This window comes from Temnothorax longispinosus, chromosome 11, assembly GCF_030848805.1.
Source record: "Temnothorax longispinosus isolate EJ_2023e chromosome 11, Tlon_JGU_v1, whole genome shotgun sequence".
Lineage (NCBI taxonomy): Eukaryota > Metazoa > Arthropoda > Insecta > Hymenoptera > Formicidae > Temnothorax > Temnothorax longispinosus.
The window spans coordinates 8,054,898-8,073,898 of NC_092368.1; the positions used below are offsets into that span (position 1 = coordinate 8,054,898).

At 38.7% G+C, this 19,001-nt stretch overlaps 4 protein-coding genes across 6 annotated transcripts; 2 read left to right on the top strand and 2 right to left on the bottom strand.

Moving 5' to 3' along the window:
* Cox10 (Cytochrome c oxidase assembly factor 10) lies at positions 1-3,055 on the top strand. Of its 3 annotated transcripts, XM_071792538.1 has the most exons (8): positions 1-69; positions 212-324; positions 394-634; positions 822-1,017; positions 1,105-1,280; positions 1,959-2,276; positions 2,629-2,863; positions 2,927-3,055. In XM_071792538.1, the coding sequence occupies exons 2-7, from the start codon at positions 247-249 to the stop codon at positions 2,859-2,861; spliced, it is 1,242 nt and encodes a 413-aa protein (XP_071648639.1). In that variant the 5' UTR covers positions 1-69; positions 212-246; the 3' UTR covers positions 2,862-2,863; positions 2,927-3,055. The 3 variants fall into 3 exon arrangements, with proteins under 3 accessions (XP_071648639.1, XP_071648638.1, XP_071648637.1); XM_071792537.1 differs by having other exon boundaries at positions 200-324; positions 2,629-3,055; XM_071792536.1 differs by having other exon boundaries at positions 2,629-3,055.
* Positions 3,056-3,095: 40 nt separating this feature from the next.
* Dus1 (Dihydrouridine synthase 1) lies at positions 3,096-9,596 on the bottom strand. The gene is made up of 9 exons (XM_071793904.1): positions 6,346-9,596; positions 5,239-5,551; positions 4,733-4,892; positions 4,457-4,652; positions 4,085-4,333; positions 3,849-3,994; positions 3,694-3,773; positions 3,440-3,598; positions 3,096-3,304 (listed from the first exon to the last, which is right to left on the bottom strand). The coding sequence occupies exons 1-9, from the start codon at positions 8,271-8,273 to the stop codon at positions 3,146-3,148; spliced, it is 3,390 nt and encodes a 1,129-aa protein (XP_071650005.1). The 5' UTR covers positions 8,274-9,596; the 3' UTR covers positions 3,096-3,145.
* A 997-nt stretch (positions 9,597-10,593) lies between these two features.
* LOC139821641 (ribosomal protein S6 kinase beta-1) lies at positions 10,594-15,072 on the top strand. Its single transcript, XM_071792843.1, has 4 exons — positions 10,594-10,916; positions 11,007-11,178; positions 11,258-11,298; positions 11,389-15,072. The coding sequence occupies exons 2-4, from the start codon at positions 11,092-11,094 to the stop codon at positions 12,692-12,694; spliced, it is 1,434 nt and encodes a 477-aa protein (XP_071648944.1). The 5' UTR covers positions 10,594-10,916; positions 11,007-11,091; the 3' UTR covers positions 12,695-15,072.
* Positions 15,073-15,251: 179 nt separating this feature from the next.
* LOC139821642 (corepressor interacting with RBPJ 1) lies at positions 15,252-17,078 on the bottom strand. Its single transcript, XM_071792844.1, has 6 exons — positions 16,890-17,078; positions 16,683-16,777; positions 16,370-16,620; positions 16,160-16,289; positions 15,855-15,986; positions 15,252-15,744 (listed from the first exon to the last, which is right to left on the bottom strand). Exons 1-6 carry the CDS (start codon positions 16,959-16,961, stop codon positions 15,339-15,341), a joined length of 1,086 nt encoding a protein of 361 aa, XP_071648945.1. The 5' UTR covers positions 16,962-17,078; the 3' UTR covers positions 15,252-15,338.
* Between the last annotated feature and the right edge of the window lie 1,923 nt (positions 17,079-19,001).

Here is a 19,001-nt window from a genome sequence, read left to right on the forward strand (position 1 = left end):
CGATTATCATTGCAATTACGTAATAATAAACATGTGCTAATAATAGGAATCATGTTGATGCATGAAAATGTAAGTATAAAATTGCTGTTAGCTGAAAATGTGGGAAGATAAATGTTTTCTAGCTCGTTTGTAGGTTATAACTAGTCATGACTAGGTTAGGATATTTTTCGCATATATGTACACTTTATTTTACATTTAGGTCGATTTTTAGGTCGATGGAAGTAAATATTAAGATTAAACTTAATCATGTTATTTATTATTCATCCATTAAGAAGCTGTCGGCATATATCATGCAGTTTTGTGCCGAAATTTTCTGTCCTTATGGTTCGTAGCATCCAGAAAATTTGTCAATTATTATTCTGTAATTTCCTAAGGAAAAAATTTTAATTCCAGTGTTCTGGCTTCTCAAGGCAAAAGTCAACAAAGACTGGGTGCATAGAAAAACCCACACAAACCTTCAAAGACGGTTATAATCAAGTTGGGGCAACAACAGTTCCTTTTGCCAAGAAATATGTTGTATGTAAAATTGAGAAAGATCCACATAAAATAGAAAAGTCAGAATGGGCACCTATAATAGTTGATTATTCCAAGCTTCACAAGCACTATCTAAAATTGTCAAAGATTAAATTAACATGTATGTATTATATCAATTGTATAAGTTGGATTTGCATCAATTTAAAATATAGTTGATTATAATTTTAAAAAATAATAGATTTCTTAATTAAAATGCTTGATCAGAATATTTGATGCTTTACAAACTGATCCATAAATACTTGAATATTTAATTTATTAACCAGATTGTAATTATTTTCTTATTGCAGCTCTAGTCGTAGTAACAACTATGGCTGGATATGCATTAGCTCCCGCACCGTTTGACTTTCACACATTTGTAATGTGTTCCTTAGGCACAGGCTTAGTTTCTGCCACTGCAAATACAATTAATCAATTTTTTGAAGTCCCTTTTGATGCGCAAATGTCGCGGACAAAAAATCGGGTATTGGTACGTGGTCATTTGACGTGAGTTCTTTTAAATCTCTTTATTTCGATATAATCAGATTTATAACTTAATATTAATAACAATTGAATATACATATGTATCATCAGGCCTATTCATGCAGTAACTTTTGCGGCAGTAACTGGCATTATTGGATTATCCATACTCTATCATGAAGTAAATGGTATCACGGCAGCGCTAGGTGCTACCAATCTTGTTTTATATACGCTCATATATACTCCCATGAAACGCATCAGTATTGTCAACACATGGATTGGCTCTGTTGGTGAGTATATATATATATATATAGTATATATAGTATATATATATATATAGTATATATATATATATAGTATATATATATATATATATATATATATATATATATATATATATATATATATATATATTAGTTGCTTTCCATTTACATCAAAACTCAGATAATTCTCACTTGTGACGTCATAACTCGGTTGAATGCACTTTTTACATGCTAGCAAGTGAGATTCAACTGAGTTTTTATCCACAATCGAGACCATGTGCTTTAATGAATCTAATAGACTCACATTAAAAGCGAGGCTATGAACCTGTAATTATTATGCGATAGCTTTGTCACCAAAATAAGCAGGTAAATACAAAATGACATATCTTACCTGAGTATAAAATACTCACATAACTGAGTGAGTGACTCAGATCACTTGAGTGTAAAAAGCGTCGTCTACAATAGCAGCAGGAGTATGCAGTAAGACGTAAGCAGTAAGCTACTGACCAACCACAGTCGATTATTCTTGAATTGTAAAAATCCCATTAGTCAATAACTTACTGCTTATGTCTTACTGTAGACTCCTGCTGCCATTGTAGACTACGCATAAATGGAAAGCAACAATTTTCATGTGTATCATGATAATGTGTATCATATTTTCATGTGTATCATGACCTGTGATATAACCTGTTATTTCCTTTACAGTAGGAGCTATCCCCCCCCTAATGGGTTGGGCAGGTTGCACAGGTAGCATATTGACACTAGGTGCTTGGATCTTGCCTGGTATTTTATATGCATGGCAATTTCCACACTTTAATGCTCTTTCGTGGAACCTAAGACCGGATTATTCACGTGCCGGCTATCGAATGATGGCTGTTACAAATCCAGATTTATGTCGTAGAACGACTATGAGATACACAGCGGTTCTAATGACTCTGTGTTACTTAGCTCCTGTATTGGATGTAACCCATTGGTGGTTTGCACTGGCTTCGACGCCAATCAATGCGTCTTTCCTGTATCTAGGTAAAATATGCATGTATATATTGAAAAAATTATATAAAATTTATGTGTATTTTACGTACATAGTATATTTAAATGTTAGAACCAAATTTTTACAGTGCGTTAAAAGTTAAAGATAATTTATCTAGTTAATTGTGTTCAGAAATGTTTTTTTAAAGTTGTAAAAGAAATTAACGATTGATCAAAATCATCATTATTGCTTTTATAACTCCTTGGATGAATTACTGCTTGAAACACGACTTGGTTACACAATTTAACATGCTGTATAAATTTGACCTGAATCTATTTGAATATCTCGCATATTTGTTTACGCTCGAGATTTTTTTCTGTATTAAATATACATTTCCAATTTTAGCTTGGAAATTTAGTAAGCACTCGGATAGTGCTAATTCTAGGAGATTATTTCGATTTTCGTTACTTCATCTACCTCTGTTGATGATGCTGATATTCTCAAGTAAAAAGTACTGGGCCAGCACGGAAAAACAAGGAGATAAAATCGAATCTCCTCACAGCGAATCAGCAAAGAAGAATGATTTACTGACCATTTTCACTGCAACACCTATCGCTACAGCAGCTTCCTCTGTGTAGAGGTAGTTTTTATTCCGTTGAGCATGTCAGTGATAGTACAAATTCAATATCGTTATAAATTTCAGGTCTTAATGAGATTTTTACATTACCTCATTAGCTTTTCAAAATACGATATTGTAAAATAGACTGTAGATATAATCAATACTGGACTTGTCTGGTATTAATTTAATCAATAAACGAAAGTGACATCAGGACTCTCAAGAAATATTCAAACCAAAAACAAAAAGTAAAATATACATATTTATATACATCTAGTTTTATTTAAAATATTTTAATACAGAGCGTCATGTCATATTTTTAACTTCCTTACGCTTTGCCTCGAATTCTTTCGCCATCTGTCTTCTAGTTTTGGTTAGATTTCTGTGACCAGCACAGTCTAAATTTTCTATATAACACTTGTTCCTACAGCATTGTCGACACAATTTATATTCACATTTAAAACCCTACAATTTAAAATAACGCATTAGAACCTTCTCTTTCAAGTGTTTCGTTATCTTAAACATTGGTCATTTTTGGAAATATTTTTTAAAGAGCAAGATAATAAGAAAAATTTAAATTTCGAAAGTATTTCAACTAACCAGAGGATTCGGACAGGCATGACATCGATCTGAACTTCTTTTAGGAATCGAAGTTGCTCTATTCGGTCTACGCGCTATCCGCTTAAGCTTTTTTGAACGTTTTCGCGATATTTCGTTTCCTTCCTCATCTCTGTATTCACGTTTCTGAGGTGCACCTTCCTGAAAATTATCATTTATTTTCAGAGAAATTTCCTCAGTCATAATGTAACAGAAAGAAAACAGTATACGTAATTAATCATGTTTGACTCGTTTACCTGTAATTTTTGTGTATATTCTTGTGGTGGCTCTCGTACGTAAGGTTGACACAACCACGGTGGTAACTCCAAATTATAATCTAAAAATATCAAAAGATATTTAATGTAGGCGTAACAAATGTGAATAATATTCTGTATTCTCATCAAATTATTACCTATTCTCCCCGTTTGCCATATTAAATGTCCTTCATGATACGGTAGATAACGATCCCTCAAAGCATACGTGACACCTTTAAAGGCTTCCATAGTGGAGTTGGTAGCCAGACTTTCCCTTTCTCCTTGATTTTCTGCTAAACAAAGTCTACTCTCTAGTTAAAAGCATGCTGTATGCACGTTTGGGAATTACGCTTTGCTATTTGTAACTCGATATGATCAAAAGATCAATACATACACGTGGTGGAAGAGTTTAAACAAGTGACCGCGGATGTACGAAGCTGGTACTGGATATTGCTCTACAAGTTCCAGGTATTCCAGAGCAGGCTCCCAACAGGCGGGATAACGAGACTCGAATATGTATGGATTGTAAAGATTCCCTTCCGCCGACATTACACCCTGCACTTGGATCTCCTCAATGCACCGCTGTAAGTCTTGCATACATTGTATGTTGCCATTGGCGATCACAGGAATTTTCACGGCATCCCTGATTAAACATAAAATAATGTATCAATTACTAAGAATAAGAGGTACAAAATATAAAGATTTGATCTGTAATCTCTTACAATGAATGTTTCGAGTAAAATGAAAAATAGATACGAATAATCACCTTACGGCTTTAATGTGCTTCCAAGACGCTAATCCAGTCAATGGACCTTTTTGCTCTCTCGTACGTCCATGGACAGTGAGTAAGCTAGCACCTGCGTTCTCTAGCATACAAGCATATTCTACAGTACGACTGATTTCTGGGAACACCCGTAGTTTACAAGTGACAGGTATGTGTAATCCATTCTTTAAAGTCGACACTACACAGATACAAGATTTATTACATCATATTGTTATCACAGTCTAAAGCTTTTGACGTATAAGTAAAATGCATGCGTACCGATTTTCTTTAACAAATTCCAGTCATCCTGCAAGAAAGCTCCGTAATGTCCACGCTTTGCAATTGCCTGAGGACAACCGATATTGATGTCGATTGCATCGCAGTACGGTTCAGCCAAGCGTGCAGCTTCCAATAATATATCCGGATCATTGCCACAAAACTGGAAAACGAATTACTATTGCACAAAAGTTAAACGTGTTAAACGTTCTTCCCTTTGTTCTGTTCCCCATTTAAAATATTTACTTGTAAGAAACAGTTCGTGTGAAAGATTATTTAAAATATCTATTAAATCTTCAATTGAGCACGTTATTTCAATCACACGGTTGCTCGGTCGTATACTTGAAGTTTTGAGGAACTCCAAGTACGTCCTTTACACTTTTAAATTTTGTTCTTTTGTTAAATGTTCCTTTGTAGTCCCGGCTGTTCCGGAAAACTCCATATGTGCCTAGTTGAGAACTAATCTAACAGTCTACAAAATTGCAGTCCGGTGGTTGTAGCAAGCAGACCTGTACAATCAGTGGACGATCCTCGCTGGTACTAGCGAGAGCCTCTCGCCTGTACTTGGGATCCCGACAGAACACGGAGGAGTGCAGCATTGGCGTGTAACAGAGCTGTGCGCCGTGTCGCCTGCTGAGCAGTCTCCATGCCAATTCGCTCGCGTCCACCATCGGCGCGACTATGTAGCGCGGTGAACCCAAATCTTCCCAAACGTTAGTCCTCCTCTTCGATGCAGCATCCTCCTTGTTAGGTGACTCCGTAGTCTTGGACATTATCTGTACGCATGAAGGTCGCATGAGTGTGATGCTATTCACTTGCGATTATGCAAGGTCTTATGTGCTCGCAAGCTAAGTTATTCATTTAGCTCTTTTCCCAGAGTGTGTAAAGAAATCTGTGAGGAAATTTGTCGCATGCCACGGTGCAATAATGTAACTTCAGTAAACATTACGAATCCAGTAAAGTGACACCAATTGCGCCATATCCATAAACTGGCGTCGCACGACTTGAAACCATTGCTATATAATCGCGTCGCGCAACTCGGTACCAGGATTGGCCGATCGTTAAAGTGACCAATTTTTATAAAGCCGAACTTTTGTCTTTACGTTAAACGTAGTTGACATTTTTTACAAATAATCCGTTTCTTTCTCGTTCGCTAGATAAAGCATTTATTATTGATACATATTGCCAATTATAGGACGTTCTGAGATGTTTTCATTATGTAAAATTATAAAAATTTTAGACAAATTTTGGATCGATGTTTAACGATATTCAACGAAAATTTAATCATTTGCTCTATTTAAAAATGCTTTATTTAAATTTTTAAGTGATGACATCGTATATATGAGTCTGTCTACAAGAAGAAATCTTTTATTTCAAGCACATTGTGTTGCATTCAAATTAAAAACATTTACTTTTACATATTTATTACAAGTTTTATCAGTACTTAAAATTATTATTTTTTTAATTTTTTTTTTTAAGCAGACTCATATATCGAGTGCATCCGACATGAGAGAATTCTACTCAATTCGATTTTGGGCTTTATATTCCTTGAAAAAAAAAAAAAAAAAAAAAAAAAAAAAAAAAAACAGCATTTCATGCGGTGCTGATAACGTTACTCGTGTAATGGTGGGAAGGAGAAGATGGAGTTCGATCGCGACGGCGATCTCGGCGTAGCCGGTTTCGAAAACTCCGACTCCAGTATGGGAGACAGTTGAGCGGTTTGCGTGACGACATGCGAGCCGACCTTGAAGCGCGGTCTCTTCTTCGAGAAGCTCGCCGCGCTTCGTCGCGTGCGGAGGTGGACTTGGTTTCGCTTAGGTATCGTGGGGGACGGCATCTGTCCTAGGACGGAAATGTCAGCGGTACTCGAGGATACTTTTCTAACTTTGCGAGCGGTGCGCGAGAGATCTAGAGCGGGTAGCCTTGACGGTGGACGCGGGTAATTCGGTTGCGTTGTCAGTTCCGTCGTCATCGCCTCGATAGCCCGATTCTGATCCTCGGTCAAGCCAGGCACGACGTCCGGAGGGCTGCCCGTCTGCGGAATTATCTTGTTGCCGCAATGACGAGCGATCGTCGACGACGAGGTCGTTAACCGCTGTCTCGAACTTTTCCTCAGGCGAGCCTGAAGAAAAGTCTGTATCCTCCTCATCGTTCCGCAGGAGCGTTTCGTGGGCTCAGCACGATGTTCACCGGTGCGACGCTTTCGCCCGCTTCCGTCGCGCCTGCTGCCGTCGGGATGGTTCATGATAGAGAAGCAACAAGATACCGGCGAGGGCGTGGAGGACGACTTCGCATCCGGCGATTCTCCATGGTTTCTCAACTCCACTGCGTCCGTCGTCTGCGAGGAGGAGACCTCGATGGAGGTCTCGGTGGTGCGCGAATCGTACGAGAAACAAAGACGAAAGTTCCGGCTACCTTTCATCGAGGGTAACGTCTTCGAAGCGGCATCTTTGCCGTTCGCCGTTGCATCACCGCTGTGTGTCGAGCAAACGTACACGTCTGTCGTCGCCATCGTCATTCTCGTGCTCGTACCACTTTTGAGCAGAGGACCCTTGTTCTCGCAGAAGCGCGAATAGAGGCCTCGCGCGCCAGGTGCCGTCCGGTCGACATCCTCTCCATCGGTGCAATAAGGCATGTCACATAGACCAGCGGTGGACGTAGCTCTAGAGTTGGCAGCGGCGCCGGCGACGCCTCGCTCCCGCTTACCGCGCACGTACTCATACGTGGTGAGGCCGAGGCAGGCGATGTAGCCGTGAAAGAAGCAGAGGTGAATGAGCAGGACCGCTGCGATCGCCGAGAGAACGCCGATGACAGTGACGAGGACGAGCGAGCTGGTGCCGGGCACCGGCAACAACGGCGGCGTCGCTGTAGCGTTGTTCATACTCGGCTCGTTGCCGTTGTCACCGCTGCTGTCCCACGGTCCGTCGTAGACGAGCAGGTGTGCGTTAACGAGCACCAGCTCGCCCAGAGCAAGCGCGGTGACCGCGAGCGCGACGACGAGCGTCGACACCAGGCACACCAGGAATGCCGGATAGTTACGGCCGCCGATGCAATTGTTCAGCCACTTGCAGTGGTGGTCGAAGCGCGGCACGCACTTGTTGCAGATGGAGCAGTGCTTGGTGCGCCGACCACGCGTCGTTATGTTGCAGAGATGACATCGGCCGTTCTCGATGACGTGCCGATGCTTCGCTCGGTCGAACTCCGGCACGACCGCGCGTGCCGGCCGGGCGCGTACCTCCGGATCAGCTGGGTCCAGCAGCAGCACCGTTAAGTGGGTCAGCACGTGCAGTAGGAACAACGTGGCGAACAGCAGAGAGAGGACGAAGCGCAGATCGGGCAGTAGCGGCGGCGTCGTCAGCAGCACGGTGAACGTGCCGACGAAGACGACGATCAGCAGCGCCCAGCCGACGATCTGCTGCGGATGCAGCGGCAGCTGCAGGCCGTGAACGCGTCGGAATTTTCGGTGCTCCAGTGGCACGTGCTGCGCGTCCCGCGAGGAACAGCACCGGACAATCGCACACTTCGCACAGCTCTCGTTTAGCATTCCCGGTCTCGCTCTTCCTTAGCGGTTTTTATTTCGGATACATGTTTCTAGCGCGCCCTTGATATCGATCGTTTAACGTCACATAGCTATCGTCCTCGCCCTCGTTTTCATTCTATGTCTCTTTACGGTGTGTTCTCTTTTTCCCATGTCTTGTTATCGCTGTGTTATGTTTCTTCAATATCAATTACTCAACGTATAATTTTTCCTATTAAATATTATTTAATTAACGACGAATATAATTGAAGAAAGTGTGCGGTTTCAATTAAAACTCGCTTATACTATATTTAAGGTAGAGATTAATATGCCAAAATTCTTTATGTATTATGGTATAAAAAGAAAATCATGTTTTTCAAATTCTACCCACTTTTGCGTTCCTTCGTTATTAACGGTAAACTTGAATATGACTCTTCAAATTGAGTTCAGCTTTTTTCCCTTTTTTCCCCTTTGTTATTTGTTTCATTTTTGTTTTATTTCGCGATCATCTTAAAAACATGATGAGATCCTCTCATCATTGCTGGATTCTTTCTGAAAAGGCATTTCAATTCAGTTTCCCTCTCCCTTATCTCGTACAAATTTCCAGTTTATTCTTTCACACCCACGTTCGCTCCTCGACAAACGTCAATAATCCTCGAGCGTCCTAACTCGCATATAGATGACCGTGTAAAGTTTCCAAGTCCTTTCCGCTTCAGAGGAAATCACCGCGAATGGTTGCCATTAGACTACCGCGCAACAAAACGTTCTCCTTTGAATTAATGGCGCGATCCCATCGAGGTCTTTCCTCTTCTCGCGTTCCATCACGCAACCCGCTCGCAGGAACGATCTCGAACGGATCGCTCCTCCTCGCGAACCGAGGAATCTCCCGCTGTCCAACCCCCACGACTCGGTACAACTGCCGTAACTGGCCGTAACTGGCGGGCCTGGCGGCCGCAAACTGGCCAGCCGGCAACGCCTAGGCAAATCGATAAGTCGCGGTTGCCGCGGAGACCGGTCCAGGCCTCGCGGACTTGCTCTTTGCTCTTCGCGGGGGAGGTGTCGCGCACGCATGCAACGAAACGACACACGGGCACGCGCATAACCTCATCGCGAATCGCGATCGCGCGAAATTCGCACGAGAGATAACGAGCGAAAATCGACGATTTATTCGCCGAATGCGACACGTTCGCCAATTTTGGAGCATTATTTTTTGGTACGACACGGGACCTTATGCCGCGCTCATTTCATCAGACGCGATTCTTCGAACGATAAGTCGATTGACGGAGCTACGGTCATGGGGGATTGTCATGGAGATTGCCGTGATTACTGTGTCAAATACAATTGTCAGAAACTGCCGCAACTGTTTTACGCAAAATTATAGTAAAACGCTTGTAATCTTGGCTACGCGATTAAACGTAAACCAAATGTAACGCGCGCACATGCGAATAGAAACGAAATACTAACCTCACTTTGTGTAATTCGATGTTTTCAAGCGGCCGATAGAACGCACCCACGTGGATCCACCACCATCTCTCGAACTTGAAATCGATCGCTTTCAAGTTGACATTATATTACACGTCATTCGTAATTTTTTCCTATATTTCATGCATTTTACTTATCATAAAAATACTGAAAAATACTTAAACGTCGACGAAAGGAGAGACAGACAGACATCTGAAAATAGTCATTGCTCCGATCTAGGAGTACGTTCAGATTCCTCAATCCTCATCCGAATGGAATGCTGAAAATCTATAGTACACGTAACATATGCTATAGGATTTTTAACACTCGGGTGGGGAATCCGAACACAGCCTTTCTGTCAGGATCATGCAGTCCCACGTAGAGAAAAAAGCGGAACGGAAAGCAAGCACAACAGTTCCCAAAAAAGATAGAATGGGCGAGTTCAGGGGTCGATTGTACCTTGGGACGAGGTAAAAATTACAAATGTGAGGAAATTTACTAGAGAATCTACAATTTCATTTGTCGAAATCTAGTAAATCTGTTCACTTTTGTAATTTTCACCTCGTCTCAAAATACAGAATCGACCTCCAGCAGACCAAGCTGCTGTAACAGTCAAACGTGATTAGCTCTTACGTTTAGAACCAACCAATCAACGCAGAGTGTTGTTAAGACGAACTCAACAGTTGTGTCTGCTGAACGCGGCCATTAGCTGCAATGGTAGCGAAAGGTAGCAATTAAGTGTAATTGGTTGGATCCAAAGGTAAGAACCAATCACATTCAGTTGCTACCTTTCACTTCGCTAAGCAGAGGTTCGGCTGAACGCAGCCAACATTTGTGTCGACTTGTGTCGCTTGCTGGAAAGCTCCCTTTATTAATCTAGTGAGGTTAGGGAATCGCATCGTTGCGAGCGCGAGCCAAATCTCTCGCGAACATGGGACGTCGTGGGACGTCCCTCGAATCAAGTCCTCGAATCGAATCCTCGAGCCGGACTCGAGAATGAGATATCAACCTCGTATGTATGTATGTATGTACATGAATCACTCCATTCACTCCGTGGTTCGTGCGTGTATTTGCGATTACATGTGTAGAGTGTAGACTCGTGGTAAAATCTGGCGGCGAGCCTTTTACTGCTTTACGCGTTTTGTAAAAAAAAAAAAAAAGTTAAGCAAACACGAGGGGATTATCGTACGACATATCTCCAGGTGCGAGGTAAGTCCTCTCGAAACACGCGCCTCCCGATTCTGGCGCACGTCTGCTCTGCGTGCCCACGGAGCTTATGTCATTCGAATTCTCGTACAGCTTCGCCCACGGATTGAGGCACCTCGACAGATTTAACGTCCTTAACTCGCTTAGAGGCATCCGATGTGAATTTGATCTACCTAGAATGGCTGGGGTATTCGACATTGAACTGCATGACGGAGATGCCGCGAATCAGGACGAGTCGGACGACGACGTGATCGAGAACAGAGAGGTAGAGTGTATTCGCCTAATGTGATATGAGTTACACTTGTAACAGCATGATTTTAACTAAATCTCGTATTCGTTCTTAGGAGGAATATAATCATGCCGCAACTGTAAGCGCTATACTAGAGTAAGCATTTTGGTTGCCCTTGATTTCAGAATAATTCCCCCATTTTGCTTGTCAATTGTTAAAGAGTAGGAATATCGGATTACTTTTTAGATCGGAGAACTTGGAGAGGGTTCAGTTGTCCGAGCAAAATGTGAATCCGGGTCAAGAGAAGGCTGGTCCACAAGACTTCGAGTTGTGCAAGATTTTAGGAGAGGGTGGTTACGGAAAGGTCTTCCAAGTCAGAAAGGTCACAGGGAAGGATAAAGGCAGCATCTTTGCTATGAAAGTACTGCGCAAAGCGTCCATTATACGAAATCAAAAAGATACCGCTCATACCAAGGCAGAGAGGAATATCCTGGAGGCTGTAAAACATCCATTTATTGTAAACCTCATGTATGCGTTCCAAACTGGTGGCAAATTGTATCTGATCTTGGAGTATCTGTGCGGTGGAGAGCTTTTCACATACCTCGATCGAGAAGGTATCTTCCTAGAGGACACTGCTTGCTTTTATCTGTCAGAAATTATACTGGCGCTGCAACATCTTCACAATCAAGGAATTATATATAGAGACTTGAAGCCAGAGAATATCTTGTTGGATGCTGAGGGTCACGTCAAGTTAACGGATTTCGGTCTTTGCAAAGAACATATACAAGAGGGCACAGTGACGCATACGTTCTGTGGAACGATAGAATACATGGCTCCAGAGATTCTAACTAGGAGCGGACACGGTAAAGCTGTGGATTGGTGGAGTTTAGGCGCTTTGATGTTTGATATGCTTACAGGGATGCCGCCATTTACCGGTGACGACAGAAGGAAAACTATCGAAAAGATTTTGCGGGGAAAGCTGAGTCTTCCACAATATCTGACGCCAGACGCTCGGGATCTCATTCGAAAACTCTTGAAAAGGCATGTCGTTCAGAGATTGGGCTCTGGTCCGGAGGACGCCGAGCAAATTAAGAATCACAATTTCTTCAAACACATTAATTGGCAGGACGTAATTGCCCGGAAGTTGGATCCGCCGTTTAAGCCATCTCTGAAGAGCGCCGACGATACATCACAATTCGACGAACAATTCACGGCAACCGTGCCGGTTGATTCACCGGTCGAGAGTACTCTCAGTGAATCTGCGAACATGATATTTCAGGGTTTCACGTATGTGGCGCCGAGCGTTCTGGAGGAGATGTACGCACAGCCAAGAGTCGTGAACGCTAGAAGTCCACGTAGGGGATTGTTGAGCAACACGGGTTTTGGCGCAGCTGCAAGTCTACATGGCTTCTCTTCACCCAGAACAATGGATGTTCATTTGCGCCCATCATTAGACCTCCAACAACAACAGCACAGGCAACATATGATGGGACCCAACAGCATAGAGGACACCGAAATGGTCGATCTTGGCCAGCTACCAAACCGTTTATAGTGCCGCGACCTATTGCGCGCAAACTACTAGCTTTTTGATGCAAACTAGGGAACGAAAGGAACATAGCCCAATAAATCTGTTTGTTCGCCGAATCGTTTCTTTACATTCGTGTGCGATGATGAACAGATATATTTAGCAAATTTAATATTATGTATAATATTATGCAAAAAGTAAGCACAGTGAGTTTGGTCAGCCTCTTTGACATCGCGGTATTACCTGCATCTGTACGCAATTTTTTTTCTTTTAGAACTAGCGATCTCAAGATGGCCAAGCGTTTGTTTGCAATGCGAGGGAGCGAATAGTGTATATCTTTTCGCATAGTGTATGTAAATACGTGCGGATAATTGAAAGCAAGTACATTCTTAACAAAACATTTACGAGCAGAATGCAGTTCAAATCTGAAGATTATATCGCAATAATAATAATACAGATATCGCAATCATATCGCTGATTGTAACGTAGTTGACTAGCATTAGATTGTTTCTAACAGTACACATTGATTCATACAAAGTGATGAATGCTTTAGGGAGACATTAGAGTCGAGAGAGAATGTTACAAACCAATTTTTTTTCTTTTTTCTTGTTTCAGAATCGCACGATAGTTTTTAGATCATAGCGATGATCAGAAAATACTTTACTGTAATAGTTTTTCGTTTCTAGTGCTTTGGAAGATTGCGACTGGTTTATTTCAAGTAAAACACTGAATTATATATATATATATATATACTTCATTTCGGGTGAATACGTACGGATTAAAATAATTTGTTGAACTCTTGAGGAAGAGGAGATTTCTTTTCTTTTGTTATCGAAGTACATACGTACGTAAGAAACGCGCTCTATTTCTAATTCTCGATTCTCATAAAAACAATTCTACATTCCGGTATTTTGGATTCGCAATATTGTATGAGATGGAACATCAGAAATTAAATGCAAGTAAAAATGAGTACCGAGTAGGTCCACGATCGTCTTGTTCTGTCATTAGTATTAAACGTAATTGATTCTATTAAATATATAGTTTATTAACTATATTTATATGTAAAAAAAGTTTGTCCCGATAGAATCGGAAAGGAAAACGAAAATTCTTCATTATACCATATACATAAGAGTAAAGTCAGTCCTAACGATTCTATTTAGCACAACAGTACGTTGCCATTTTAAGGAATGGCATTTCTCTGATATAATTAATTACGATTGCTATTTAGTATAAAAAAAGTGAAATATTTCAATCGTACATGATAAATGTATTTTCTTTTTAACTATACAGTATAGGTATGTATGTATGTATGTGTATATTTATGTACACATGTACATATAGTATATACATAACGTATATAGACAGATGAGTTTTTTAAATTGAGATACTTAAATATCTCGAAATCAACGCATTTTTGAAAAACATCAAATTATTCCCTCCTCAAGACTAACTTTTATCTAAAACATTTTTTTATCCGGCTTCAATTTTTTGATATTTAACAAAATATTGTCTTGATGATTATGTTATTAAATATCGTGGAAAGTAGAGGCTGGATAAAAAAATGTTTCAAACAAAAATTGTTTTTCTTTGCATAAAATCAGATGCCGTTAAAAAATATATAGGTTTCTATTTAAAAAAATTAAGTTGACCTTGAAGTAATTCTGAAAACGTCCACCAAATAAGAAATAATGCTGTTATGTTTTCCCCCAAATTCAAATAACTTTTGATTAAAATTTTTTTTCAAAAATGTGTTTTCGAAATATTTAGATGTTTCAATTTAAAAAACACCCTGTATAAGACTCGAGTCTTGTTGCTAAATATAATCGAATAATTGTACATATAGCTGCCAATCCGATTACTTCCCAAAATTATAGTGTTGTATCACATTGAAAGTATAATTTATTTGCAAGAGGAATAATCACGCAGATTTTTCAAAGTGCCCAAGTGTTCAAAGCCATCTAACGTGGTTAGTATTACGTATACAATATACATTCGTACATTATATATAAAAAATGTATATGCAAGAACGGATTGTTACTAGCCGTGTTAGAAATGAAATAGAGTGAGAGAACTTATTCTAATTGTGACTTATTTAAATAATGCGTGCCGTACAAAAAATAAGAAAAAATTGCTAATATTTGTAATATACATATATACACGTACATTGCCAATGATCCCATGTATCATCTTTGCGAAAGATACATATATTGCATTATATATATGTATAGTCGTGTGTATGTACATAAGTATTACACACGCGCGCGCGCACGCACGCGCGCGCACACACACACACACACACACACACACACACACACACACGACTATAAGAATACCAATAATATTAACGCGCTTCATTGATTTGTAATAAAGTGCATGCTATTATAATAAAACTTATATACGGCAAATTAATGTTTGTATCAAATTATTAGAAATGTTTCACCGTCATTGAATAAATTACTGTAATTGACTCTAATAGTTATTCTATTAGTACGCACATATTGTTGATACAAATTACTGACCTATGTGCATGTTTATCCGCGACAACTTTGCGTCATGAGAAGGTACAAAATAAGATTGCAAAATGTAGTCTTAAGCAATAAGCGTTTCTTTTTATTATTATTAATTTTATAAGTGATACATCCATATTTTACAGGTATTGTTAAAGTGATTATTAATGGTGTTTCTGTATTTTACTGTGTCTTGAATTGTTTCTATCCTTATCTTCGTCTTTAACTTTTCTTTTTCTATTATAACGATCCTTATCTTTACCATATTTAGCATCGCAGTTCACCTCCTTATAAGTGTGTTTGTCATAATTCTGTTTTCTTTTATGTTTGTAAGCCTTGTAAATATGTTTCTCTTTAGAATCAGCTTTTTTCCTTTTCTTCCTGTTCTTCTTGGAATGGAAATCTTCCGAGTCGATGCTGCTGCTGCTACTACTATCACTATCACTACTACTACTACTACTACTACTACTAGTATTACTGCTAGTATCGCTAGATTTTTTATTACTGCTCTTCTTTTTCACTTTTCTTTTTTCTTTTTTACGATTTTTCCTCTCTAGCAGCTTTAATTTCCTGTAATTATAGGAGTAAACAATTTTCTTACTTACAATTCTCAATTCTCAAATATCCTTCATCAATAGTAAGAGATTACATCACAATATTATATAGTTAAATTAACTTACAATAATAATCTCTTCTTTTCCTTCTTTGACAAAGATTTTAGAAATGACAGTTCAGACTGTTCCTCGTCTTCCGAGACAATAAGATGATCATGGTCTGGAACTCGTAAATGTTGTTGCGCATCTAATGCAGATCTATAATATAAAAAAGACAATAGGCTAAAGTTTATTTTTATACCAATATTAATTTATTTCTTAGTTTATATTATTTATTTAACAAAACCTACTTAAACTTATCTGTATAAAACGTATGTACACATGTAACACACATATAATACATATGAAAAACCAAGATTTTTAAAACTTACTTTTTCAGAGCTAGACCATCTTCTCGCATCTGTTGCACGAGCGTCATAGTATCTGGGGCAGATGGTGTTTGCGAATTATTATTTGCCATTACAACGCTCATCGCTTGACTGTACAAGGGACATTCCTTATCTAAAAATATTCGATTATCAACATTTGTTTTTCACTATGCGTTTGATACCATCACCACACTAGATAAATCTTTAGGATACCTGTATTTATGTGTCCCCATTTATGGCATTTGATACATCGTACATTCCTTACTTGTATACCAAAGGGTTGATCTCGAATTTCGCTATCTCCCTTGCAGTAGCTTTCTCTTGGAGCATTGTACTTCCGCTGCCATTCAAACTTGTATTCAGGCTCATTGTCTTCCTTCTCCCGTTCTTTCTTTGCTCCAGGAGGTGGCTCATACATAAAATTGACACTAAGTTTATCCTTACTCTCTTTGCTGAGCAGCGCCCTGAAAGAAACATTACATTAAAAACGAAAGTGCTCGTTACATGACATTTTAAAGTTACCTACTTATTATTATGAAGATCTTGTTCCTTCTCGTATTGTACTCGCAACTCCTCTTGCTTTTTCTTGTAAGCCTCTGCTTGCTGTTCCGCCATCCATACCTGATACAGTAACGTGCATTTAACGTAAGAATATGACTTTTCTTTAAAATTACGACAAGAGAATAAAAATTATGCTGTTATCGTAAAGAGAGGTTAGGCCACACATTCGTACTCGCTTCAAATTGTCTCGCGACGCCGGATGGAAGAACTTTTTGCACATGTAATTGTTAAATCCCTTTCCCATCTCAACAAATTCGTCCTTGCAATTTCAAACAGCAATTTAAAAAAATAATCACAGTACGAGTATGTACACTGGTCAGTAATTGCTTGCTATTACGCACAGAACATATACTAAGAGAAGCGCAAGCTGAAGGATAGCTCTACGGTGGAAACATGAAACGACGCGCGACCGACACGACCCCTATCGGGTTGGCCCTGGTACTACGTTCTATATCTGTAGCCGTATTCCGAATACGGCTTATATAACCTATTAGAAGTTAGCTTCCCCCACTTTTAGAATTAACATATTTTCACGGTTGTGCTGAATTGTGCTAGGTTTGTGCTATATTATGCTCGAATATTATAACCATAATATGAAAAATACGAAAGAAAATTTTAAAAAACGAATTTTTAGATCAGCCCCCCACTTTTCGTTTTTTTCAATTTTTTTGATTGTGCTGAGTTGTGCTAAGCTGTGCTAACATTGTGCTAAAATATTATTTAAAAAAAATAATAACAGAAAGAGTTACGATAAAAAAATAAATTATATCCAAAAATGATTTTTTTATCGTAACTTTGTTTGTTATAATTTTTTTTAAATAATATTTTAGCACAATGTTAGCACAACTTAGCACAACTCAGCACAATCAAAAAAATTGAAAAAAACGAAAAGTGGGGGGTTAACTTAAAAATAATTTTTAGGTCAGCCCCCCACTTTTCGTGTTTTTCAATTTTTTCAATTGTGCTGAGTTGTGCTAAGTTGTGCTAACATTGTGCTACAATATTATTTAAAAAAAATAACAACAAAAAAAGTTACAATATTTTTTTATCGTAACTTTTTTTGTTATAATTTTTTTAAAATAATATTTTAGCACAATGTTAGCACAACTTAGCACAACTCAGTACAATCAAAAAAATTGAAAAAAACGAAAAGTAGGGAGTTGACCTAAAAAAATTTTTTTTTTTTTGTATTTTTCATATTATGGTTATAATATTCGAGCACAATATAGCACAAACCTATGCATAATTCAGCACAACTTCCGGTTTTTTAGGAACAACAATGTAAAGAGCACTTTACTTTTGAACGCTCAAATTTTATAATTCAGATTTGTAATAATCTAGTGGTGAATGTAATATTAATTACCTAAGACCTCTCTTTAGGTCAACCCCCTATTTTTCGTTTTTTTCAATTTTTTCGATTGTGCTGAGTTGTGCTAACATTGTGCTAAAATATTATTTTAAAAAAATTATAACAAAAAAAGTTACGATAAAAAAATGTAACTTTTTTGTTGTTATTTTTTTTTAAATAATATTTTAGCACAATGTTAGCACAACTTAGCACAACTCAGCACAATCGAAAAAATTGAAAAAAACGAAAAGTGGGGGGCCGACCTAAAAATTATTTTTAAGTTAACCCCCCACTTTTCGTTTTTTTCAATTTTTTCGATTGTGCTGAGTTGTGCTAAGTTGTGCTAACATTGTGCTAAAATATTATAAAAAAAAAATAATAACAAACAAAGTTACGATAAAAAAATCATTTTTGGATATAATTTATTTTTTTATCGTAACTCTCTGTTATTATTTTTTTAAAATAATATTTTAGCACAATGTTAGCACAACTTAGCACAACTCAGCACAATCGAAAAAATTGAAAAAAACGAAAAGTGGGGGGCTGACCTAAAAATTCGTTTTAAAAAATTTTTTTCGTATTTTTCATATTATGGTTATAATATTCGAGCACAATATAGCACAATTCAGCACAACCGTGAAAATATGTTAATTCTAAAAGTGGGGGGCTAATTTCTAATAGGTGCTTATATAGGCCTTGTTTTTTTTTTTTTATTCAGGTAAAAAAGGACCATGGGGAGAGCCCATATGGTCTACATAAATAGGTGAATCTATTTGATACGCAACACGGTTAAAACTTAAAATCTGTTTACATGAACGCCTCAATAAAAACGTTCCAATCATAGGAGGATTTACATAGTACTTAGGCTGCGTTTATCTTGACGCTTTCAGCGCTGAAAGCATCGGTCTATCTTCGTTTGATGTTCGATGTGCAACA

Coding starts and splice junctions, on each gene's coding strand:
- Dus1 (XM_071793904.1), bottom strand. CDS start 8,273: ATGCTAAACGAGAGCTGTGCGAAGTGTGCGATTGTCCGGTGCTGTTCC. Junction 5,552..6,345: donor TCCTTCCCACCATTACACGA/GTAACGTTATCA, acceptor AGACCTTGCATA/ATCGCAAGTGAATAGCATCA. Junction 4,893..5,238: donor ATCGTCCACTGATTGTACAG/GTCTGCTTGCTA, acceptor TTCGTTTTCCAG/TTTTGTGGCAATGATCCGGA.
- Cox10 (XM_071792537.1), top strand. CDS start 247: ATGTTATTTATTATTCATCCATTAAGAAGCTGTCGGCATATATCATGC. Junction 1,018..1,104: donor TTGGTACGTGGTCATTTGAC/GTGAGTTCTTTT, acceptor ATGTATCATCAG/GCCTATTCATGCAGTAACTT. Junction 2,277..2,628: donor TGCGTCTTTCCTGTATCTAG/GTAAAATATGCA, acceptor TTCCAATTTTAG/CTTGGAAATTTAGTAAGCAC.
- LOC139821642 (XM_071792844.1), bottom strand. CDS start 16,961: ATGGGAAAGGGATTTAACAATTACATGTGCAAAAAGTTCTTCCATCCG. Junction 16,621..16,682: donor CAAGATCTTCATAATAATAA/GTAGGTAACTTT, acceptor TGTTTCTTTCAG/GGCGCTGCTCAGCAAAGAGA. Junction 15,987..16,159: donor GATGGTCTAGCTCTGAAAAA/GTAAGTTTTAAA, acceptor TTTATATTATAG/ATCTGCATTAGATGCGCAAC.
- LOC139821641 (XM_071792843.1), top strand. CDS start 11,092: ATGGCTGGGGTATTCGACATTGAACTGCATGACGGAGATGCCGCGAAT. Junction 11,179..11,257: donor ACGTGATCGAGAACAGAGAG/GTAGAGTGTATT, acceptor ATTCGTTCTTAG/GAGGAATATAATCATGCCGC. Junction 11,299..11,388: donor ACTGTAAGCGCTATACTAGA/GTAAGCATTTTG, acceptor ATTACTTTTTAG/ATCGGAGAACTTGGAGAGGG.